The sequence below is a fragment of the Scyliorhinus canicula genome, chromosome 1 (assembly GCF_902713615.1).
Source record: "Scyliorhinus canicula chromosome 1, sScyCan1.1, whole genome shotgun sequence".
In the NCBI taxonomy this organism is placed as follows: Eukaryota; Metazoa; Chordata; class Chondrichthyes; order Carcharhiniformes; family Scyliorhinidae; genus Scyliorhinus; species Scyliorhinus canicula.
Genome location: NC_052146.1, coordinates 7280018 through 7306348, shown reverse-complemented (window position 1 = coordinate 7306348; position 26331 = coordinate 7280018). Strand labels below are relative to the sequence as shown.

Below are 26331 nucleotides of genomic sequence, written 5' to 3'. Positions count from 1 at the left end.
AACCCTAAGGAAGTGGTAAAGGTGGCCGTCTGCTTTGAACGCAGTATATTGGCTTTTCACATGGGGAGCTGGTGGTAGGCAGATTTCAGGTCCACTGTAGAGAAGACCCGGTACTGTGCAATCTGATTGACCATATCAGATATGTGTGGGAGGGGGTACGCGTCGAGCTGCGTGTACCGATTGATGGTCTGACTGTAGTCAATGACCATCCTGTGTTTCTCCCCAGTCTTTACAACTACCACTTGGGCACTCCAGGGGCTGCTGCTGGCCTCGATGATGCCTTCCCACATCAGCCGCTGGACTTCGGAGCTGATAAAGGTCCTGTCCTGGGCGCTGTACCGTCTGCTCCTGGTGGCGACTGGTTTGCAATCCAGGGTGAGGTTTGTAAACAGGGAGGGTGGGTCGACCTTAAGGGTCAGGAGGCCGCGTACGGTGAGGGGTAGTAGGGGCCCGCCGAATTTTAGAGTTAGACTTTGGAGGTTGCACTGGAAGTCCAGGCCGAGTAGCAAGGCAGCGCGGAGCTTGGGGAGGACGTAGAGCCGGAAGTTGCTAAACTCTACGCCCTGGATGGTGAGGGTGGCGATGCAGTATCCCCGGATCGCCACGGAGTGGGATCCAGAGGCCAGGGAGATTCGTTGGGTAACGGGGTGTACCGCGAGTGAGCAGCGCCTTACCGTAGAGGGGTGGGTGAAGCTTTCCGTGTTCCCGAGTCAAGAAGGCAGGATGTCTTGTGGCCATTGACTTTCACCGTCGTTGTCGTGGTTGCGAGGTTGTGTGGCCGGGACTGGTCGAGCGTGATGGAGGCGAGCTGCGGCTGGTGTTGGTGGGTCCCGGGCTGGTCGGCGGCGGTTACGGGCAATGAGCAGCCAGATGAGGTGCCCGATGAGCAGGGGTCCTGAGGCGCCATCCAAAATGGCACCGAAGATGGCGGCGCCCACGGGTCGCACGTGGGGGGGCGTAGGAACAATGGGCTTGGATATAGCGGTGATCGACCGGGCCTGGCACACCGCAGCGAAATGTCCTGGCAGATGTACGCCGACCCTATGCCTGTATCGAAAGCGTCCCTGATTAGGAGCTCAGTATGTTCAACGGCCAAAACTGCCTGACAATCGCAGTTCCGCACCAGGGCACGCCAGAAATCGTCCAATGACTCACCGGGGAGTTGTTGCCGTGTGGACAGGAGGTGCCTGGTGTAGAGTTTGTTGATCGGCCGGATGTAGTTCTCGTACAGAAGCGCCATGGCCTCAGTGTAGGTGGGCGCATCCCGGATAAGGGGAAAAATATCGGAGCTCAGCCGTGTATACAGGATCTGGAGTTTCTGTGCTTCTGAGGGTTGTTGTCTCTCTGCTCCGATGTCAGCTTCAAAGCAAGCTAGCCAGTGGTCGAAGGCCGGCGTGGTGTTGTCTGCTTGAGGGTGCAGCTGCAGGCGATCTGGCTTGATGCGTAGTTCCATCGCTGTAAAATCTCTGCTTAATAAATTGATGCACTATCAATTACGACGAGACGAGAGTAGAGAGTAATCGAGGCTTTATTAAGCAGAGATGTGTTGCCGAAATGGCTGCAGCTCGGTGAGCACACACATTTATACTCCGCCTACTGGGTGGATCTACCCCCGTACCTGTAGTACAGGAGCCTTACCGTATTATCTCTCATATCCGTATTATACAAACAGTGGTGACTACCACAAGATCTCATAGAAACTTATAAAATTCTAACAGGATTAGACAGGGTAGATTCATAAAGAATGTTCCCGATTGTGGGGGGAGTCCAGAACTAGGGGTCATAGTTTGAGGGTAAGGGGTAAACCTTTTAGGACTGAGGTGAGGAGAAATTTCTTCACCCAGAGAGTGGGGAATCTGTGGAATTCACTCCAACAGGAAGTAGTTGAGGCCAAAACGTTGTGTAATTTCAAGAAGGAATTAGATATGGCTCTTGGGGCTAAAGGGATCAAGGGATATGGGGGGAAGGCGGGATCAGGGTATTGAACTTGATGATCAGATATGATCATAATGAATGGCTGAGCAGGCTCGAAGGGCTGAATGGCCTCCTCCTGCTTCTATTTTCTATGCATGTTTCTGTGCACCCAAAAAACAGCACCTCTGACAGTGTAGCACTTCCTCAGTACTGACCCTCTGACAGTGTAGCACTTCCTCAGTACTGACCCTCTGACAGTGCGGCACTCCCTCAGTACTGACCCTCTGACAGTGCGGCACTCCCTCAGTACTGACCCTCTGACAGTGCGGCACTCCCTCAGTACTGACCCTCTGACAGTGCGGCACTCCCTCAGTACTGACCCTCTGACAGTGCGGCACTCCCTCAGTACTGACCCTCTGACAGTGCGGCACTCCCTCAGTACTGACCCTCTGACAGTGCAGCACTCCCTCAGTACTGACCCTCTGACAGTGCGGCGCTCCCTCAGTACTGACCCTCTGACAGTGCAGCACTCCCTCAGTACTGACCCTCTGACAGTGCGGCACTCCCTCAGTACTGACCCTCTGACAGTGCAGCACTCCCTCAGTACTGACCCTCTGACAGTGCGGCACTCCCTCAGTACTGACCCTCTGACAGTGCGGCGCTCCCTCAGTACTAACCCTCTGACAGTGCAGCACTCCCTCAGTACCGACCCTCTGACAGTGCGGCACTCCCTCAGTACTGACCCTCTGACAGTGCAACACTCCCTCAGTACTTACCCTCTGACAGTGCGGCACTCCCTCAGTACTGACCCTCTGACAGTGCAGCACTCCCTCAGTACCGACCCTCTGACAGTGCGGCACTCCCTCAGTACTTACCCTCTGACAGTGCAGCGCTCCCTCAGTACTGACCCTCTGACAGTGCAGCTCTCCCTCAGTACAGACCCGCTGACAGTGCAGCTCTCCCTCAGTACTGACCCTCTGACAGTGTAGCACTCCCTCAGTACTGACCCTCTGACTGTGCGGCACTCCCTCAGTGCTGACCCTCTGACAGTGCGGCACTCCCTCAGTACTGACCTTCTGACAGTGCGGCATTCCCTCAGTACTGACCCACTGACAGTGCAGCACTCCCTCAGTACTGACCCTCTGACAGTGCAGCACTCCCTCAGTACTGACCCTCTGACAGTGCGGCACTCCCTCAGTACTGACCCTCTGACAGTGTGGCACTCCCTCAGTTTTGACTTTTGTGCTCAAATCTGTAGAATGGGGCTTGAGCCCACAGTTTTGTGGCTCCCATGGCGATACAACTAATAAAATGGTTGCAACAGCAACTACCCTTCAAAAGTACCTCACTGGAGTAAAATGCTTGGGGATGTCCTGAGGATGGGAGAGACGCTATATAAATGCAAGTTCTTTCTTTTGGGATGGACGCCTGCTGTTCTGACCTGTTGTGGTTGACAAGCGACAGCAGTGCCACACGGTAACGAGGTTGACTCCTGACTGCTCTATGAATTTGCCGGGCAAGGCGTAGGGTTGTCTCAAACCACTGACAAGCCTTCATCATCGTCCCCCGCTCAGCGGAGTCTGCACGTTCTCCCCGTGTCTGCGTGGGTTTCCCCCGGGTGCTCCGACTTCCTCCCACAAGTCCCAAAAGACGTGCTGTTAGGTGAATTGGACATTCTGAATTCCCCCTCAGTGTACCCGAACAGGCGCCGGAATGTGGCGACTAGGGACTTTTCACAGTAACTTCATTGCCGTATCAATGGAAGCCTACTTGTGACAATAATAAAGATTCTAAATAAATAACAAGCAGTCTGCCAGACATAATGATCAGTTTCTCCCCTTCCTCAATGAGTAATGTTTCTCTTTTTGCTTAAATTCGATTGGCTGAAGCAATTGTAAAATGTCGATTCCGTAACAGGGAGAAATATGAAATCCAATCGTTTAATTGGCTATCTCCGAACGCACGCCGGGAACCCAGGTCTGTCTTACTCACTCTCATGCCCAGTTCAATATTTTCTCCTCCGTAAATCTCCATGCCAGGATCCAGGAGGCCGATCTCGCCAAAGTACTCCCGGTGAACCACAAATGAACAGCCAATCATTGCAGGTGTCCTGTGTGCACAGAAAGAGGGGCAAAACAAGAAGAAAAAGATCCTTTAGCATCATCGGGAGGCAACACGGTTTGGTTTCAACCACTCGAGGAGGGTAATGTTTGCAGGGCTGCAAGAACGAGGTGGGCAGGACGGGAATAATCGGATAGCTTCTTCAAAGACCCAGCACGGGCACAATGGGCAAGAACGGCCTCCTGCGGAATTAAGCTGACGCATGTAACTTTCCAAATGACTGGCTGAGTTTAAACCCCTACAGGGGAGGAGGAGGCGTTGTGGTTTTGTCACTGAACTAATATCTGGATGGCATGGACAATCTGGGCCGAAGGGCCTGTTTCCATTCTGTAAACATCTATGACTCTATGACTCTAATCCAGAGACGACCCCCGAGTAATCCTCTGGGAAACTGGGTTCAAACCCCGCCATGGCTGATGGTGAAATTTGGATTCAGTAAAGAATGTGGAATTTAAAGGTCTCAATGATGACCATGAAACCATGGTCGATTGTCGTAAAAGCCCTTCTGCTTCTGTAATGCCCTTAACAGGGCATCTTTTTATGAGCGGTACGCCAGCGGAGTGGTTAGCACTGTTGCTTCACAGCGCCAGAGACCCGGTTTCGATTCCCAGCTTGGATCACTGTGCGGAGTCTGCACGTTCTCCCCGTGTCTGTGTGATTTTCCTCCGGGTGCTCCAGTTTCCTCCCACAAGTCCCTTGTTAGGTGAATTGGACATTCTGAATTCTCCCTCCGTGTACCCGAACAGGTGCTGGAATGTGGCGACTAGGGGATTTTCACAGTAACTTCATTGCAGTGTTAATGTCAGCCTACTTGTGACACTGATAAAGATTATGATTGTTTTTATTATTACCTGGGCTGGCTGACATGTGACTCCAGACCCACAGCAATGTGGTTAACTCTTAAATGCCCGAGTGGGTCACTTCGCTCAAGGGCCATTGGGATGGGCCAGCCCGCAAGTCCCACATCAAATGAATAAAAAAAAATAAAGTTGCATATAAACCCACAAAATGGAGGAAATACATCGACGGGTGTAAAGAACACCAAGCAGAACTGATGATAGAAACATCTTTTGACCGAGTTGCTGTTATATTCTCCAAGTGTCGCAAAGGGAAAAGGTTTGGACGTGCCACACACCTGGAATTGATCCAAACACAAGGACAGGTTTATTCAGGGACGTTGCTCATACAATCTAAGGTAGAGAGCTGAAGCCTGCATAAAGACACTCTGCTGATGCCAGTACAGATCACAGGGTGTTCTACTAGCAGGGATGTATTCATTGATACATAAGTTTCTTGCTAATTTTTTATATATCTTTTATCTTGCAAGGAGCTATTGTCATCTTCCTCGTATCAGTTTTCAGTCTTTTGTAATAACATAATAATATTTATTATTGTCACAAGTTGGCTTACATTAACTCCGCAATGAGGTTACTGTGAGAATCCCCTCGTCGCCACATTCCGGCGCCTGTTCGGGTACACAGAGGGAGAATTCAGAATGTCCACATTACCTAACAAGCACGTGTTTCGGGATTTGCGATAGGAAACCGGAGCACCCGGAGGAAACCCACGCAGACACGGAGAGAACGTGCCGACTCTGCACAGACAGTGACCCAAGCCGGGAATCGAACCTGGGACCCTGGAGCTGTGAAGCAACAGTGCTAACCATTGTGCTGCTGTGCCAACCTTCAAACAGCCGCTATGCAAATCTCAACTCAATGAAAGACCAAAAGCCGTAATAATCCCAATAGTCACCATGTCGCTGACTCTTTCATTCTAAACTTCTGAATTCACATTGAAGAGAAATAGCGTATGTTTTGAACGGAACATCAAGTGGTGAGGCCTTTCAAGTGATTTCAATATTGTACATTGAAGATCAGAAGAACCCACTTGAGTAAGAACAACATGTCAAACATAATGAAAGAAGAAAATAACGTGCTTTTCTGTAATATCTTCCCAGACCTCGGGATGTCCCACAGTGCTTCACAGCCAATGAAGGACTTTTGAAGTGAAGTCATTGTCAGCAGGCAGACTTCACGTCACCGTCTTCTGATCCTCCCAGTGCCAACAGAGCATCAACGTCACCGAGGAAGAGAGACAACTATCGTCACGGAGCTGTGATTGTAAATTGTGTCGAAGAGTGGACCCAGCTTTGATCCCTGAGGATTTGTGCTTTCCACCTCCTGCTGCTCTGCATAACCATCCTTTACCCTCAATCCTGTTATCAGATTTGTGATGATGATATTTTGGCCTGATCTTCATCAAGCTAACTGCTCAGAAACAGCCTCTTTGCCCAAACCCTAAATGCTGCCAGTTAATAATAATAATTGCTTATTGTCTCAAGTCGGCTTCAATGACGTTACTGTGAAAAGCCCCTAGTAGCCAAATTCTGGCGCCTGTTCGGGGAGGCTGGTCCGGGAATGCTCCACATCAACCTCTTTGCATGTTCTTCAGCTGACCCTATCACCATATCTGTGTGGAGTCTGCACGTTGTCCCCATGTCTGCCTGGGTTTCCTCTGGGTGATCTGGTTTCCTCGCACAAGTCCCGAAAGACGTGCTGTTAGGTGAATTGGACATTCTGAATTCTCCCTCAGTCTATCCGAACAGGCGCCGGAATGTGGCGACATGGGGCTTTTCACAGTAACTTCATTGCAGTGTTAATGTAAGTCTACTTGTGACAATAAAGATTATTACAAAGATTATTATGATTTCTTCCCCCTTCATCTGTTTTTCTAGGTTCCCCTTAAATGCATGTACAATTCACCTCAATCACTGTGTGGGCTACAGTGTTCCACACCCTCATTGTGCTCTGGGTAAAGAAGTTTCTCCTCAATCCTCCTATTAGATTTATTAGTAGGTATGTTATAATTAAGGCCCCTAACTTTTGACCTATCTTTCAAGTGGAAACATCTTCTCTGTATCTGACCCCAGTGAAATCCCTCCCACCATCTTAAAGATCTCTAATAGATCACTGAAGTAAATGGCAAAGAGTTCATAAGAGAGATATTTATTCAGCATGACAGCAGTGTTTACACAGGACCCGGTTCCACATCTCTGGGTCCTCACACCTATCTGACTGACGTGTTATACCAGTGCTACTTAACTCACTGCCTGATCAGCACGCGGGAACAATCTCCCTCAGCTGGATGGGTCCTCTGCAGGGTAATAACAGTCACCCGTCAGCACCCAAAACCCCAGCCTGTCCAATCTTTCCTGACAGTCATAACCTTCCAGTTCTCATGTCATCCTTGCAAACCATTATTGCACCTTCTCTGGTGCCTCTATTTCATTTTAATAATACGGAGACCATAGTGCTCCAAGTGTACTTTAACGAAGGTCGATAAAAGTTTCACATCACTTCTCTGGTTTTCAATTCTATCCTTCTGGAAATGAACCCAGTTTGTAGCCACATCAAGATGTGTCCCAACATTTGGTGGTTTGTGTACCCGGACGCCTGGATTCTTTGCTTTGTGGCCTCATTTAGATTCTAATTATCCAAGCTCGATGTGACCTTCTTAATTTTCCCAGCAAAATGCACCATCTCACACTGAGCTATGCTGAAATGCCTTCGTCAATGATCCACTGATCCTGCAAGTTTGTGAGTGTATTTTCATACATTTTTCCTTTGTACGAACCACCCCCCCACCTGAAAACAGGGGTCATCTACAAATTTAGAAACTCTACCTTCAACTTCCAAGCCCAAACTGTTAATGTAAATTGTGTAGACCCTTCCATCATGCAGAACAAAGACCAAAGAACAAAGAGAATTACAGCACAGGAACAGGCCCTTCGGCCCTCCCAGCCTGCACCGATCCAGGTCCTTTATCTAAACCTGTCGCCTATTTTCCAAGGTCTACTTCCCTCTGTTCCCCGCCCGTTCATATACCTGTCTAGATGCCTCTTAAATGATGCTATCGTGCCCGCCTCTACCACCTCCGCTGGTAAAGCGTTCCAGGCACCCACCACCCTCTGCGTAAAAAACTTTCCACGCACATCTCCCTTAAACTTTCCCCCTCTCACCTTGAAATCGTGACCCCTTGTAATTGATACCCCCACTCTTGGAAAAAGCTTGTTGCTATCCACCCTGTCCATACCTCTCATAATTTTGTAGACCTCAATCAGGTCCCCCCTCAACCTCCGTCTTTCCAATGAAAACAATCCTAATCTACTCAACCTTTCTTCATAGCTAGCACCCTTCATACCAGGCAACATCCTGGTGAACCTCCTCTGCACCCTCTCTAAAGCATCCACATCCTTCTGTTAATGTGGCGACCAGAACTGCACACAGTATTCCAAATGTGGCCTGACCAAAGTCCTATACAACTGTAACATGACCTGCCTACTCTTGTACTCAATACCCCGTCAGATGAAGGCAAGCATGTTGTATGCAAGCATGCAGAAGGTACAGAAGTCTGAAGACTCGCACAGCCAGACATAGGAACAGCTTCTTCCCCACAGCTACCAGACTCCTCAATGACTCCCCTTCGGACTGATCTGTTCCCTGTGAGAACACTATTCACGACGTCCTATGCTGCTCTTGTTTGACCCTTGTTCCGCACTGTAGCCAATCACTGTTTGTCGATGTACCATTGCCAATGTATTCTGTTGATTATTCCTGTGTCTACTATGTACTTACTGTGTATGTTCCCTTGGCCGCAGAAAAATATTTTTCACTGTACTTCGGTACATGTGACAATAAATATCAATCAATCAATCAATCAATCGATCAATAGACGATTGGATCCAGTTTTGATCCCTGTGGAATTCTGCTTTTCATCTTCTGCTGTTCTGTATAACCACCCTTTACCCCCAGTCCTTGGGATAGAGTCCTTCCAAGCGCCCTCCGGCAGGTTCAATGTGGGCATTGGGGGAGTGGGGGGGGGGGGGGGGGGGGGAGAATATGGGGGGAGGCCCAAATATCAGTCTCACACAAGCGGGACTTTCCATTGGTGCCTGCCATGGCGGATCGGAACAGCCGGCAGAGGCTGGCGGGAATCTAACCTGCATCCTGCCAATGGGATGCAGATGAAGACCTGACCTGCCCACCACCCATGTCGGATTCTCTGTGATCCCGGCAAAAATAAACACCGGTGCAGATCGCGTTTGAAACACTGTGGCCTGCAGGTGCCAGGACTCCACCTAAACAATGTCAATGCCTGGGGTTACCTCTGGAGTTGGGGATGAAGGCTTCTGGCAACCCTGGACCCTGGAACACCCCAGGAGTCGGATGGCTGGGAGGAGGGGTAATATCTGCAGGTGGACATTCCAGATTCGGTGTCTTGGAGAAGGTGGGTGAGGTTCCATCTTCCAGCCTCAGAATGTTCCAGGAAATTCATCTTCGTCTTCAGGATGTTCATCCTCCAGCCTCAGGGTTCTCCCGGAGACCCATCTTCATTTTCAGGAGGTCCGTCTTCTTCCTTCAACAGAGGGTCAGTGATTCTGGCCGCCTTTTCAATATGGCGCCCGTACACGACAGCGAAATATTCGCCATCAGACCCGCCCCACCGCGGAATATGCCGCAAAATACCTGGGAGCCTAATTAACGAGGTCGGTGCTGGAAGATTCGCCCGTCTTCCCTCCAACCTCCCCAATAGGGGCAGCATGGTAGCATAGTGGTTAGCACAATTGCTTCACAGCTTTAGGGTCCCATGTTCGATTTCCGGCTTGGGTCACTGTCTGCGCGGAGTCCGCACGTTCTCCACGTGTGTGCATGGGTTTCTTCCGGGTGCCTCCCACAGTCCAAGGATGTGCAGGTTAGGTGGATTGGCCATGCTAAATTGCCCTTTGTGTTGGGTGGGATTACTGGGTTATGGAGATAGGGTGGGGGTGTGGGCTTGAGTAGGGTGCTCTTTCCAAGAGCCGGTGCAGACTCGATGGGCCAAATGCCCTCCTTCTGCACTGTAAATTCTATGTCTATGTCTAACAGGAAACACTCCGCGTTCGCACCCCCGACATGGGACTGAGTCCCAAAATGGGAGAAGTCCAGCCGTTTGCAGATTGGTAAACAGTTTACTATCCATTCTGCCACCTTGTCCACTGACTCCACTTGCGCTGACCTCAGGCATGAGTATTCAATGCAATACCTTATCATCGGCTTTCTAAAAATCCAAATATATTACGTTTACCTCATTACCCTTGTCTACTCTTTCTGTGACTACTTCAAAAAATCCAATAAGGTAGTTTTAAGGGAGGTGGCTGCCTTGGGTATTTTTACTATGCTAAAAATAAAAATAAACTGTAACAGGAAGAAACAGAAAGAAGTCTTACAACACCAGGTTAAAGTCCAACAGGTTTGTTTCAAACACGAGCTTTCGGAGCTGCGCTCCGAAAGCTTGTGTTTGAAACAAACCTGTTGGACTTTAACCTGGTGTTGTAAGACTTCTTACTGTGCTCACCCCAATCCAACGCCGGCATCTCCACATCACCAGTAAGAAACAGAACATAGATGGTCCAATCTCCAGAGATAGTATTAAAAAATGATTCTGTTATTAAGCATTCTCCTGCAATTCTTCAGGAAAGAAATACCATGCCTCGATGATTAATAGGTATCGGAAATATTGAGCGAGCAGGCTGGCTCTGGGGGTGGCACTCTCGCCTCCGAGTCAGGAGGCCACAGGTTCAGGGCCCACTCTGGAGGCTTGAGCTCACGATCTGGGCTGACCCTCCCAGTGTAATCCTGAGGGAGTGCAACACTGTCAGAGATGTGCGCTCTCAGATGAGATGCTTGACCCGAGAGCTCCCATATCGGAGAAAAGCATGAGTCAGTTGTGGTGAATGTAATATGATAATTCACACTATGTCTTTGTAAGCGCAGCAGCGTTATCCGACCACTAGGGGGAGTAGCTCTGGGAATGCTCAGGAGCTTGTACAGGGCTCCACCCTTGGCTCCCCCCACGATTCCTCCCCCTAGTGCTGCTGTATAAACACCCTTGTCCAGAGTCAGCCTGCAGTTCACTGAGAGTTCATCAACGGGTAACAGGCTGGCTCTGTAGTAAGTCGATTAAAGCCTAGATTCATATCGGAAACACGTGTCTGGTGAATTGATTGATGGTTCCATCATCAGTCACCCCTGGTGCCCCGAATCAACATTTCACCCTCAGCCGCCATCACTGAAAAAATTATCTGTCCATCGCCATAGGTCTCCCTTTAAAAAACGGAGGTGAGGAGATATCTTCTCTCTCAGATGGGCGTGAGCCTAGGTATTTCTCTTGCACAGAAAGTAGCAAGGGCGGGGCTTTTATATTTATTCACGGCTGGGTTCAACAGCTTTTTGATCGAAAGGGGAGTCACGGGTTATTGGGGGGGGGAGGGGGGGTGGTGTGGAGGCAGACAGGAAAGTGGAACTGAGGCCGCAACCAGACCACCCATGATCCTATTACAAGGCGGAGCTGGCTTGAAGAGCTGAATTGTCTATTCCTGCTCCTAAACCAGCTTCGTCTGATGACGATCTTCCATTCCCGCTGAATTGTACGGCCGTCTGAGTGGCTCGCCCGCCCTGCCACCAGGAAGCCTGCCATCGCCGGGACTGGAAATCCCACCCGCGGAAAGAGCTGGAAAATCCTGCCCCCTTTCTGAGCTCCGCTTTCCAAAACCGCGGAAAGGCTACGTTTTAGCCAGTTGTTCACAGCGGCTGCGAGCGGCAGTTCAAATTGTGAGCCAAACTGCTGAAGAGACTTGGGCGAGACGTTCCGGCCCTTTCCGCTGGCACTTCTTCCGGTCCGGCCGAAAGTAATCCCCCCCCCCCGCCCACCGCGACTGGTTCGAGCGAGCCCTGGACATTGCCGGGACGGGAAAATCCCGCTGACAGCCAACGTTGAGCCGCCTACTCTGTTGGGAAACAGGTCGCGGGGTTTTCCGTGCAACCCGCCGCCAATGTCGGTCCGCCATTGGCCAGCGGCGGGGTCTCCCAGACCCACCATCGTTAATGAAGCTTCCTGTTGAATGCGCCCCCTGCCTCCGTGAAACCCGTGGCGGGGCCGCACCGTTGGCGGAACTAGATACTCCTTTTGAGCAACGTCTTCAGTATCAAGTCCCTTTGCTTTCTTGGAGAGGTTTCATTCAGTGAGGTTGTGGCAGTCGCTATATAAATGCAATTTCTTTTTATTCCTGGAGACAACTGAAGAATGCAATGTCCCTTCTTCCTGTGATTCAAGCAGAGGCTCCGTTAGGAAAAGCTTTTAATGGGCATTTGTACGCCGGTTCAGTGCATCCCCAATACACAATCGTCATGTTCCCTTTATCGGGGTGGGGGGGTGGGGGGTGGAGAAAGGAGAAGACAAATCAAGTTTGGGAAGGCCAGGAATGTCCAGCGGAAGAAGAGGGAAGAGGCTCTGATTCCAATTGGCCACCGGGTTTGGGGGAAACTGAAACAAACTGGGCGGCATGGTAGCACAGCAGTTAGCTCTGTGGCCTCACAGCTCCAGGGTCCCAGGTTCGATTCCCGGCTTGGGTCACTGTCTGTGCGGAGTCTGCACGTTCTCCCCGTGTCTGCGTGGGTTTCCTCCGGGTGCTCCGGTTTCCTCCCACAGTCCAAAGATGGGCAGGTTAGGTGGATTGTTAAATTGCTCCATAGTGTCCAAACGTTAGGTGGGGTTACTGGGTAAGGGTTGGGGTGGAGGTGTTTGCTGAGGTAGGGTCGTCTTTCAGGGACCGGTGTAGGCCTGATGGGCCGAATGGCCTCCTTTTGCACTGTAAATTCTATGGGCGCGATTCTCCGCAAATGCGGAGAGTCGTGAAGGCTGCCGTGAAACCGGCCGTGTCTAACGGCAGCCTCCGCGCCCCCTCCCGGGACCCGATTCTGCTCCCCGGTCGGGGCTAGCAGCGGGGCCCCGTGAACTTCGGCATCGCGGGCTTAGCGAATTTCGCTAAGCCCGCGCGCCAAAGTTAACGACGGCTGACGCATATGGTGAAGTCAGCCGCGCATGCGCGGATGACGACATCACGCATATGCGTGAAACACACGCATGCGCGGGCCGTTATGCCCCTCAGCCGCCCCGCGGACTGATCCAGCGGGGCGGCGGAAGAACAAAGAGTGCGCGGGGTTCGTACCCGTGGTGCGGCCGTGCCAATCGGTGCCATGGTTCCCCAGAACGGCACTTTGCGGCTGTTTTCACGAACTGTGAGAGCAGGTGTGTTGCAGTTCGTGAAAACGGCCGTGTAGGCCTGGGAAATTGGCCCATCGGCCTGGGGAGAATCGCTGCTCGCCGTAAAAAACGGCGAGCAGCGATTCGTGTCGGGGGGCGGGCGTGGTGGGGTGGAGGATAGCGGGAGGTCGGGAAAAATGTCGGGAAGGCCCTCCCGCTATTCTCCGACCCGTGCTGGGGGGCGGAGAATCGCGCCCTATGATTCTATGAAACAGTTCCAATTTTTAAAAAAAGGATGCATTTGTTCTCCCTGTAATTCCAAAATCATAATGATCTTTATTATTGTCACAAGTAGGCTTACATTAACACTGCAATGAAGTTACTGTGAAAATCCCCTAGTCGCCACATTCCGGCGCCTGTTCGGGTACACAGAGGGAGAATTCAGAATGTCCAATTCACCTAACAAGCACGTCTTTCGGGACTTGTGGGAGGAATCCCACGCACACACAGGGAGAACGTGCAGATTCTGCACAGACAGTGAGCCAAGCCAGAAATCGATCCTGGGACCCTGGAGCTGTGAGGCAACAGTGCTAACCCACTGCGCTACCGTGGAAATCCTAACCAGCTGCGTGCATCCTACATCATTAAAGCAGCTTTCGCATAAATGTTAAGCTTTGAGCTTTGACAAGAAATGGTGTTTGAAAGGTTTATCATGCACTACGGCGTTCCAGCATTTGGAACAACTTGAACCGTGGGCGACTCTGATCACATTAGATTATATTGAACACAGTCCTCCCAGCTGGCTGAGATTGTGTCTCTGGGACAGATGTGCGTCTGTGCAATGTCAGTGTCACTTACAGCTGCTCCAGAAGAACTCATTTCCGAGGTGATCAGACTTTTCATCACTCTGAATATCCAGGTTCCGCCGGGAAATCAAATCTGTTTAGTGACCTAAGGTGGTCGGATTGTTTTTATTTATCTTGAATGGTATCCAGTTGAATTTACAGCACAGAAACCGGCTGTGCGACCCAACGGGGCTAGACTGGCAGCACGGTAGCATTGTGGAAAGCACAATTGCTTCACAGCTCCAGGGTCCCAGGTTCGATTCCGGCTTGGGTCACTGTCTGTGCGGAGTCTGCACATCCTCCCCGTGTCTGTGTGGATTTCCTCCGGGTGCTCCGGTTTCCTCCCACAGTCCAAAGATGTGCAGGTTAGGTGGATTAGCCATGATAAATTGCCCTTAGTGTCCAAATTGCCCTTAGTGTTGGGTGGGGTTACTGGGTTATGGGGATAGGGTGGAGGTGTGGGCTTGGGTAAGGTGCTCTTTCCAAGAGCCGGTGTAGACTCGATGGGCCGAATGGCCTCCTTCTGCACTGTAAATTCTATGATAATCTATCTTTTACTCAGCCAGGCTGCCTGAGACGTTGCCGAGTTGCAGTGTGAATGCAGTGATAATCTAATGGTGAGTCCTCAGCACACATTGATGATGGTGAGCTCCACTGAACTTGCAATTATTGCGCGAGGAAATTCTGGCCCGGGATTGGGGTAATGTGGCGGCGATAGCCTTCCTCTGTGTACAACATAATGGTTGATGTGTGCACACTGATGCGAAACACTGAGGAAAAATGTTACAGCCCTCGGTGGAGACATCATTCACATCAGAAAGCACAGAGCATTTATCAGAAGCAGAATAAAGAAAAACATTGCGAAATTTGCCTGCGAGCACATTTTCATTTCACTGAGCGAAAGGCTATGAATGGATCGATTCCGCACACCAGCCTGTCGAACATTGTGCTGCCAAACTGCTCAGCAAATAGTTACAGCCGAGCGCAATCGACAAACCTCTGAGGAAAGTTAAATTATGCTCTTGGAGTGATGCTTGTAATTAATGCACAGTCAGCAAAGTGAAGTCCTGCATTTTTATAGCACCTTTCATGATCATTGGACGCCCCAAAGCGCTTCACCACCAGTCAAGTACATTCCCATAAAAGCAAAATACTGCAGACGGCGGAAATCTGAAACAAAATCAGAAAGTGCTGGAGAAATTCAGCAGGGCAGAGCGAGAAAGGAAGTCAACCGCTGACCAGCACTGGGGCAGGAAATAGAGGAAGGACGTGCATTTCTATAGCGCCTTTCGCAATGGCAGGGTCTCCCAAATCTTCTTCACAGCCAATGTTCGAAGTATAGTCACTGTTTTAATGTAGGAAACACAACAGCCAATTTGCGCACAGCAAGATCCCGCACAGAAAGATCCCACACAGCAAGATTACGCACAGCAAGATCCCACATGGCAAGATCCCACACGGCAAGATCCCACACGGCAAGATCCCGTACGGCAAGATCCCATACGGCAAGATCCCACACGGCAAGATCCCGTACGGCAAGATCCCACACAGCAAGATCCCGTACGGCAAGATCCCACACGGCAAGATCCCACACGGCAAGATCCCGTACGGCAAGATCCCATACGGCAAGATCCCGCATGGCAAGATCCCGTAGAGCAAGATCCCACACAGCAAGATCCCACACAGCAAGATCCCACACACAGAGCAAGATCCCACACAGAAAAATCCTCCACAGCACGATCCCATACACATAGCAAGATCCCACACAGCAAGATCCCACACAGCAAGATCCCACACAGAAAAATCCTCCACAGCACAATCCCATACACATAGCAAGATCCCACTCAGCAAGATCCCACACAGCACGATCCCACACAGCAAGATCCCACACAAAGAAATCCTCCACAGCACGATCCCATACACACAGCAAGATCCTACTCAGCAAGATCCCACACAGGAAATCCCCCACACACAGCAAGATCCCACACAGTAAGATCCCACACACACAACAAGATCCCACACAGCAAGATCCCACACACACAGCAAGATCCCACACAGTAAGATCCCGCACACACAGCAAGATCCCACACAGTAAGATCCCACACACACAGCAAGATCCCACACAGCAAGATCCCACACAGCAAGATCCCACACACACAGCAAGATCCCACACAGCAGGATCCCACACACACAGCAAGATCCTCCACAGCATGATCCCACACAGCAAGATCCCACGCAGTAAGATCCCACACACACAGTAAGATCCCACACACACAGCAAGATCCCACACAGCAAGATCCCACACACACAGTAAGATCCCACACAGCAAGATCCCACACACACAGTAAGATCCCACACAGCAAGATCCCACACACACAGTAAGATCCCACACAGCAAGATCCCACACACACAGCAAGATCCCACACACACAGCAAGATGCCACAAAGGCAATGTGATAATAACCAGATTATTATTTTGTGATGTTGATCGAGGGATCAGCAATCTGGGCTGTTTGCCTGGTGGGAGTCTCCAAAAGTCACTGTTGGCGTCGAACACCATGTCGTTGTCCGCTGAGGACATCGTGTGGACCTCTCTCTCGGCACGGCTCGATAGAGTTATGTCAACCCAGATACGGAAGGACATGTTCGGTTTCGGGACTGGGACCGTCCCAGGAGACCATTCGATTGGCTGAGAGACGGGAGGAGGTGACACCCATTGTTGTCATCTCGCCGCAGGAGGTTTCTCTGCTGAAAGGGGGACACTCTTGGTTGCAGATTCTGTCGGGTACTTTTGGCTTTGTGACTGAGTGTGGCCCCCTGCCTGGGAGAACCATAAAAACTGTCTGCAGCGTCCAATTTAAAGTTTGTCAGATGACTGGTAGCCGAGATGCCCACATTCCAGAACAGGAACACTGATCTTCGGCCGACCCCGTAGGGCACCGGTTGCATTTTCTATTGGCGTAGAGTCTCGATCTCCTGGAATCGGCTGTACATCTGGGCTGCTATCTTTCCGAATTGCTCTGCATGGTTACAGTTGAAACGCAGGCCCGGATTCTCCATTGCGAGACCGCGCCGGTACCACGCTAGCGAGGGCGGTGTATTCCGCATTCAGCCAAGTCTCCTAATCACTGCAACGGTGCAGGAGAATCCCATTCACTGTGATACGACTCCCGCACGTTAATCACGCCTGTGAGCTTGCTTGGCTCCACAGCAGTAGCATAGTCACTCACCCTGTATTGATCAGCTTAGGTACTGTTTCCATGGTGCCCAGAGTGGCCCTGCTCCTTAGCTATTTTTTTTATTTATTCATGGGATGTGGGCGTCGCAGGATGTGCCAGCATCTATTGCCCATCCCTAATTGCCCTTGAGGGGGCAGTGAAGAGTCAACCACATTGTTGTGGGTCTGGACTCCCATGTAAGCCAGACCGGGTGAAGACTGCAGATTTCCTTCGCTGAAGGACATTTACTATCTGGACAGTGGGGGTTACTCTGTACCGTGGCGTACTTTCACCCTTAAAGATGGACCTGTGCTGGAAATGGATTTTCAGGGCAGCATGGTAGCACAGTGGGTTAGCACTGCTGTCTCACGGCGCTGAGGTCCCAGGTTCGATCCCGGCCCTGGGTCACTGTCCGTGTGGAGTTTGCACATTCTCCCCGTGTCTGCGTGGGTTCCGCCCCCCCACAACCCAAAGATTGTGGGAGGAACTTCTTCACCCAAAAGGTTGGGAATCTATGGAATTCCTTGCCCAGTGAAGCAGTTGAGGCTCCTTCATTAAATGTTTTTAAGGTAAAGATAGATAGTTTTTTGAAGAAAAAAGGGATTAAGGGTTATGGTGTTCGGGCCGGAAAGTGGAGTTGAGTCCACAAAAGATCAGCCATGATCTCATTGAATGGCGGAGCAGACTCGAGGGGCCAGATGGCCTACTCCTGCTCCTAGTTCTTATGTTCTTATGTGCAAAAAAAATAATGGATTTTAGATTGCTTGACAATCTGAACGGCCTTTTCAAGGGTGAAATCTTCCTTGGCTTGTAGAATGTCTGAGAGAGCATGCGTCCACCACTCCAACAACAATTCTGTCCCTGATTGGCTCAGATTTCAGGTCACCACAGCCGCAGCCTTCAACCATTCTGTAAGGCTCACTAATGAAGGAGCCAAAAGGTTCTCCTGGTTGTTGAACATGTTTGTTGCACTTTGGCCTCTCCGGGATCTTGCTACTGCTCAGGTTAAAATATGTGGCAAATTATTTTAAAGTTTTGCTGATGATTCATTGATTCTTTTTCCAGCTAATATATCGTCTGCCATTGAACCTACCAAATAAAGCAGTGTGTTAGCCTGTTCAGTCTTTTCATCGAGACCTCATGTACCTTAGGAAACTCTTTCTCCAAAGTCCCCAGTTTTGTGACTGGTCTGAGCTTTGGGTGAGTGCTGGCTGGTGTGGTCAGGTAGATTTTTGAAACCTGGTCAGTTAAAATGAACAGTGTACATTTAAATGCTGCAAGGAAATCCAGGATGGTCCTGCCGTATGCATCTTCTCAATAAAGTTTCTCATGCTTTGCAGTTGTGGCAGACACCTGCAGCGTAACAGACATCTACAGACGCTGAAAGATGCCCTCGTACGAACGGGATATGGTGCTTGACTCATCGATTGACAGTTCCAATGCGCCACAGCAGAAAAACATATCAACCTCCTCAGAAGACAAACACAGGACACAACCGACAGAGTACCCTTCATCATCCAGTACTTCCCCGAAGCAGAGAAACTATGTTATCTTCTTCGCAGCCTTCAACACGTCATCAATGAAGATGAACATCTTGCCAAGGTCATCCCCACACCCCCACTACTGGCCTTCAAACAACCGCGCAACCTCAAACAAACCATTGTTTGCAGCAAACTACCCAGCCTTCAGAACAGCGACCACGACACCACACAACCCTGCCATGGCAATCTCTGCAAGACATGCCAGATCATCAACATGGATACCACCATTACACGTGAGAACACCACCCAGCAGGTACGCGGCACATACTCGTGCGACTCAGCCAACATTGTCTACCTCATACGCTGCAGGAAAGGATGTCCCGAAGCGTGGTACATTGGCGAGACCATGCAGATGCTGCGACAACGAATGAACGGACATCGTGCAACAATCGCCAGGCAGGAATGTTCTCTTAGAGTCAGGAACACTTCAGCAGTCAAGAGTATTCGGATAAGCGTTCTCCAAGACGGCCTTCAGGTCGCGCGACAATGCAAATTCGCCTAGCAGAAACTGATAGCCAGGTTCCACACGCATGAGTACGCCATCAACTAGGACCTTGGATTCATGTCACACTGCATTCAACCCCCCCCCCCCCCCCCCCCCAAAAAAAAAATCTGGCTTGCACTTGTGAAATCCTACCAACTGTCCTGGTTGAGACAACTCACACCTCTTTACCCCTCTCTCCAGTCGCACCATCTGGCTCTGTAAAGACTCAATTACCTGCAAAGACTCTCATTAAAAGTATCATCTTGCATCATTGACTTTGTCTATATATGTGTTTGTGAAACCCACCTCTTCATTCACCTGATGAAAGAGCTGCGCTCCGAAAGCTAGTGATTCCAAACAAACCTGTTGGACTTTAACCTGGTGTTGCAAAGATTCTTACTGTACATTAACACTGCAATGAAGTTACTGTGAAAAGCCCCTAGTCGCCACATTCCGGCGCCTGTTCGGGTACACAGAGGGAGAATTCAGAATGTCCAATTCACCTAACAGCACGTCTTTCAGGACTTGTGAGGGGAAACCGGAGCACCCGGAGGAAACCCACGCAGACACGGGGAGAACGTGCAGACTCCGCACAGACAGTGACCCAAGCCGGGAATCGAACCTGGGACCCTGGCGCTGTGAAGCAACTGTCCTAACCACTATGCCACCGTGCCGCCTGTGGCAGTGAATCAGCTCCTTAAATCACTGGCCGGGTATTCCCAGTCCCGACACTAGCAAGCCAAAGTTGCGGGCGGAATAGGAAAAGTTTGGAGAGCCATCAAAGGTCAACGGCTCCATCGCATCCCAACTGTGACGGGCTGCCTCCCGGTGTCAGTACCGGGACTCCTGCCCACTGAGGTTTTCTTCCTGTAGCAGCTTGCTATGACCAAGTGGCTGGCTTGGCCATTTCCGAGGGCAGTCAACCACATTGCTGTGGGCCTGGAGTCACTCACAGGCCAGACAGGGTGAGGGCGGTAGATTTCCTTCCCGAAAGGAGTTTTGTGAACTAGATAGTTTTTTTTCAAACGAAAGACTGATGATAGTTACCACGATCACCATTACTGAGAATAGCTTTATATCCCAGATTTAATTAATTGAATATCACTGCCTGCTGTGGAGGGATTTGAACCCATGTTGTTATGGGTCAGGGTTTAGAGAACCCCAAAGTGTATTATGGAGTTCACCTGACCCACAACTTTTAATAGATTGTGGTATGGGGAGCACACGGCCCACTCTGTGGTACTTCAGAAATGGAAAAGGTCTTTTTTTTAAGCAAAACAATGTTTATTCTATGAACTCAAGTGATCCTTTTTAAAACATACAGTGAACATCTTAGCAGTCAGTAAATCAAATAGACCACTCAAAGAATACACTAAGTAATCTGTCTGCTGTCCCTTTTACACCCAAAAGACTTAACAAACCTTTAAACAGGAGCACATCAGAGTTTACAGTCACGACTGAAAACATTTATAATTCTTCTGAATTCACCAAATGATCAAGAGATAGTCCTTCATGGCAGAAATCAATAGTATAGCCCTTTGTTTTAACTCCAGATGCAGAAAAACACGGACACACCTAAGCTTTTCTCAAAGTGAAACTAAAAAGCAGAAGTGGAGCTCAGCTCCACCCACACTCTGACAGCACTGCAGCCAGAGCCCAGCTCCACCCACACTCTGACATCACTGCAGCCAGAGCTCAGCTCCACCCACACTCTGACATCACTGCAGCCAGAGCTCAGCTCCACCCACACTCTGACATCACTGCAGCCAGAGCTCAGCTCCACCCACACTCTGACATCACTGCAGCCAGAGCTCAGCTCCACCCACACTCTGACATCGCTGCAGCCAGAGCTCAGCTCCACCCACACTCTGACATCACTGCAGCCAGAGCTCAGCTCCACCCACACTCTGACATCGCTGCAGCCAGAGCTCAGATCCACCCACACTCTGACATCACTGCAGCCAGAGCTCAGCTCCACCCACACTCTGACATCACTGCAGCCAGAGCCCAGCTCCACCCACACTCTGACATCACTGCAGCCAGAGCTCAGCTCCACCCACACTCTGACATCACTGCAGCCAGAGCTCAGCTCCACCCACACTCTGACATCACTGCAGCCAGAGCTCAGCTCCACCCACACTCTGACATCACTGCAGCCAGAGCTCAGCTCCACCCACACTCTGACATCACTGCAGTAACATGAGCAGCTACATTTCTTAAAGGTACATTTCATAAACACCCATTTCTTAAAGGTACTCTCACATGACAATGTCCACAGACCATTCGCCGCAGTCTCTCATTTACTAGCCCAGTGACATTCCTATTACACCTTCACCAGCCCCGAGTGAGCACAGCGGGTTTCCTCTGTGAAACTCCAGCAGCCCCATGATAACAGTTTCTGAGTCTGAGGCTTTTAATTCCAGACTTGAAATGAAAAAATTAAAATAGCTTATTGTCACAAGTAAGCTTCAAATTAAGTTACTGTGAAATGAAAATCGCGAGTAGGCTTCAAATGAAGTTACTGTGAAAAGCCCCTAGTCGCCACATTCCGGCGCCTGTTCGGGGAGGCTGTTACGGGAATCGAACCGTGCTGCTGGCCTGCCTTGGTCTGCTTTCAAAGCCAGCGATTTAGCCCTGTGAGCTAAACAGCCCCCAGTCGCCACATTCCGGTGACAGTTCAGGGAGGCTGGCATGGGAATTGAACTGTGTACACCACATTCTCTGCACTATGTTCATCAACCCTTCTTGTCACTTAACATAGAATTTCCAGTGCAGAAGGAGGCCATTCGGACCATCGAGCCTGCACCGACTCTTGGAAAGAGCACCCTACCCAAGGTCAACACCTCCACCCTATCCCCATAACCCAGTAACCCCACCCAACACTAAGGGCACTTTTGGACACTAAGGGGAATTTATCATGGCCAATCCACCTAACCCGCACATCTTTGGACTGTGGGAGGAAACCAGAACACCCGGAGGAAACCCACGCACACACGGGGAGGATGTGCAGACTTTGCACAGACAGTGACCCAAGCCGGAATCAAACCTGGGACCCTGGAGCTGTGAAGCGATTGTGCTATCCACAATACCTTCCTTTAACAAACCCATGCTGAGTATCCCTGGCTAGTCCATGCCTTTCTATGTGACGTCTTACAACACCAGGTTAAAGTCCAACAGGTTTGTTTCAAACACGAGCTTTCGGAGCACGGCTCCTTCTTCAGGTGAGCCTTCTTCAGAAGGAGCCGTGCTCCGAAAGCTCGTGTTTGAAACAAACCTGTTGGACTTTAACCTGGTGTTGTAAGACTTCTTACTGTGCTCACCCCAGTCCAACGCCGGCATCTCCACATCATTTCTATGTGACAGTTAATACCATCTCTCAGGGTTGATTCCACTAATTTGCCCCCACTGACACAGGACTAACTGACCTATAATTGTTTGGCATGTCCTTCGATTACTTTACAAACAATGGTACCACGGTTGTATTTCTCCAGTCCTCTGATACCTCCTCTGTATCTAGTGAGGTTTGGAAAATCATCCTCAGAATGTCTGCTAACCCCTCCCTGACCTCCTTCAGTAGCCTCGGAAACAATCCATCTGGCCCTGGCGACTTATCAACTTTCAAGGATTTCAATCCTTCGAGTGCTTCCTCTCTCTTTATGATTATCCCATCCGGTATCTCAGTGTCCCTCCAGGACGACTTTATCTACGTCAACCATTTCCTTTGTAAACACGGAGACAAAATATTCATTTAAAACCCTTCCCACAGCCTCTGCGTCTACACACAACTTCCCATCTTCATCTCTGATAGACCCCACTTTTTCCTTAGCTAAACTTTTACCATTAATATATTGGTAAAACATCTTTGGATTTTGTTTAACTTTACTTGCTAATCTTTTTTTCATGCCCTCTCTCTGATTTCCATTTTGACTTGGTCCCTGCTTCCTATACTTGTCTAGGCTATCTGCAGTGCCTATCGTACGCTTTCTTTCTCTGCTTGATCACCCCTGCATTTCTCTCGGCAACCAGGGAGGGTCTCGATTCGGCAGTATCACTCAGATTCTTGGTGGAGACATGTCTACTTTGTACATGTTTCTCTGGTCCTCCCATCAGCCTCAACTGGCAAGCAAACTCCGAACCAGTCTGCTGTTGGAAGTGGTGGATCTGTGCCTTTGTCGATCTGCAGTAAGTTGCAGCCTGCCATTCAAATGGCTCCTGCACTCGTGATTCAGTGTCACATTCAGATCAGCCATAGCTTCTTGGGGTGCTTCTAAAATGTTAAAGTTGCTATATAAATGCAAGCTATTGTTGGTGCATTGTTGCTCAGTCTGGCCGACTGCTTCAACCAGGTTCATTTGCTCATCCCGCACCTCTCCCAATTACAAAGCCACAGTGTGTATAATGGTCGCTCTCTGTGTTGGAGAGAATAGATGGAATTCTGCTGATGAATAGTCTGAACCAATTTGATTTATGTTACAATAATGGATTTTTTTTTCCATACTCATCAGGTTCCAAACCCAATTCTTGTTTCCGTGTCCCATGACACACTAAATGTCATAGCAACTAAATGGATTTAAATATATGGACAGATGTAGCACTACAACAATATGGCTCATTTCAATCTGATTTTAAAGATAGTGGTTAGGTTTGCTGTGCAATGCTGTTGCTGGATCTGTCTGCACGGCAGCGAGTTAAAGTATAGTTTGTATAATTCCCAAACTCTCCCCTCGTTCTCAAAAACTAGCTGCAACGATATCTAAGTTCACCAGAAGCTGAAAATGCTCAGCAGGTCAGGCAGTATGGAGCAAAAAACAAATTACGGGCGCGATTTAACTGTGCCCCATAGCGAGTGCGCGTAGCCACGTGTTTCCCAATGCTCACAAGACTGAGGAACGCAGCGCTATCTAACGTGGCTCAGGTTGGAGCGGGGCCCGAGTGGGGGAACCAGCGGCCGGGGCCGCATTTAACCCCATTTCCTGCACCGAGGGCCATCAGACATAGGATCAGAATTAGGCCACTTGGCCCATCGAGTCTGCTCCGCCATTCAATCATGGCTGATATTTTTCTCATCCCCATTCTCCTGCCTTCTCCCCATAACTCCTGATCTCTTATTAATCAAGAACCTATCTATCTCGGTCTTAAACACACTCAGGAACCCCGCTCTCCAAAATAAATCAGCACAGGGAGAGATCGAGACGCCATTTTTAAATGACGTCCCAATCTCTCAAGCCCCCGGAGTGACCACCTTACTGCCTCCCCCCCCTCCCCCACCACCATCGAGCACTGTAAGCATCCCTGTTGATGGAGACCAGCACTGAACGGTGCTCGCCCGAGGTCACCGAGGCAGAGGGGATAGATCCCAACACCTTGGTTACCTCAGGGAACTGCGTAATAATAATTATTATTATAATATTAAAGTGGGACTAGCTGTCCTGCTCTAATATGCAGATTTTCCAAAAATGTGATCCCGCCCACAATGGGCAGGCTTCACATCGCGACGTCTCACAAAATCACGTTAGATCTCACGATGTCTCGTGGCGAGCCGGATAGATCCCGGGAGCAGGCTCTCCTGTCATTTATCAGCCATGCAGTGCCCCGGGGCGCACTCCCTTTGGGCGCAGTGTGACCGGTAGATCACGCCCCACATTTCTACAGCACCTTTCACAACCTCAGCACACCCTAAATCACCTTCCAGCCCGTCAATTACTTTTTCTGATGTGCAGTCACTGTCGTAATGCAGGAAATGCAGCAGCCAATTTTCGCACAGCAAGCTCCCATGAACTGCAAAGTGATAACGACCAAATAAACTGTTTTACCCAATGTTAAACCCCCATGAGACCCACGGGGACGATGCCATTGATCTCCCCCCGTGAAGCACGTGGAGGAGGGGCTGGCCCACTGAGGGGCAGAGGTCCAACAGAGGCTCGTTAATTCCCCGCGATAAAACCGGCGGAGGAAGGAACCGGAATCTCAGGACGGTTCCGGATTGGACTTGGACTGATGCTAAGCTGCTGTATTCCCTAGCTGTGCGGAGGAAATAAACTACTTTTGACTCTCCTTTCCGGGGCTCCCGATTGACAACAATACCCATGTTGAATGAGGGATAAATATTGGGCTATAGACCAGGGAGTGCTTCCTTGAATCAATGGATGTTTTGTCTTCAAGTGAAAGGCCTGACAGGGGGGGGTCCCTCTTTAATCGCAATCAAAAGCTGGCACTGCCAACTGTGCAACACATCTGCAGTGAGGCATCAGTGTCAAACTTGATCTTTGCCCTCGAGGCCTGGAGTGGGACTTGAAAGCACAACCTTCTGACTTTGAGTGCTGCCTGCCATGCCATGACTGACACTCCACACGCCTCTTAAGCAAAGGGCAGACTTGCATTTGTGCAGCGCCGTCCATAACCTCAGGCCGTCCCAAAGCGCTTTACAGCCCATTATGCATTTTGAAGTGAAGACTCTGTTGTAATGTGACCCAGGTTCGGCTCAGGGCAGGGAGCAAGGGTTGCTGAGTTTTTGGGAGCGCGAGGTGGCTGAACACGGTGGAGGGTGGGGGGGGGGGGGGGGGGGGGGGGGGGGTTGTCCTGTCCTCAGTCACAGAGAGGAGGCAGTGGGGTGGAACCTGTTAGCTCGTGTCCTACAGGGCAGCACGGTAGCATTGTGGATAGCACAATCGCTTCACAGCTCCAGGGTCCCAGGTTCGATTCTGGCTTGGGTTACTGTCTGTGCGGAGTCTGCACATCCTCCCCGTGTCTGCGTGGGTTTCCTCCGGGTGCTCCGGTTTCCTCCCACAGTCCAAAGATGTGCAGGTTAGGTGGATTGGCCATGATAAATTGCCCCTTAGTGTCCAAAATTGCCCTTAGTGTTGGGTGGGGTTACTGGGTTATGGGAATAGGGTGGAGATATGGGCTTGGGTAGGGTGCTCTTTCGAAGAGCCGGTGCAGACTCGATGGGCCGAATGGCCTCCTTCTGCACTGTAAATTCTATGAAATTCTACGATAATCCTCCGAAGTGTGTCGAATCAGTAATTGGTCTTGAGCCCTGGCACTGAGAGCTCGGACAGACGTCGAGGGCTTGACCAGGCTAAAAACGAAGATTAGTGCGAGTGACATATCAGGATCGGTTTTGCGAAT

The 26331-nt window shown here is 50.2% G+C and overlaps 1 protein-coding gene across 1 annotated transcript in view; it reads right to left on the bottom strand.

Annotated features, from left to right (window-relative positions):
- galnt9 (polypeptide N-acetylgalactosaminyltransferase 9) overlaps positions 1-26331 on the bottom strand; it is a 423545-nt gene that overhangs the window by 219986 nt on the left and 177228 nt on the right. The window contains exon 6 of the mRNA XM_038805188.1: positions 3907-4024. Within this exon, the coding sequence (XP_038661116.1) occupies positions 3907-4024 (118 nt within the window). The remainder of the gene's footprint in view (positions 1-3906; positions 4025-26331) is intronic.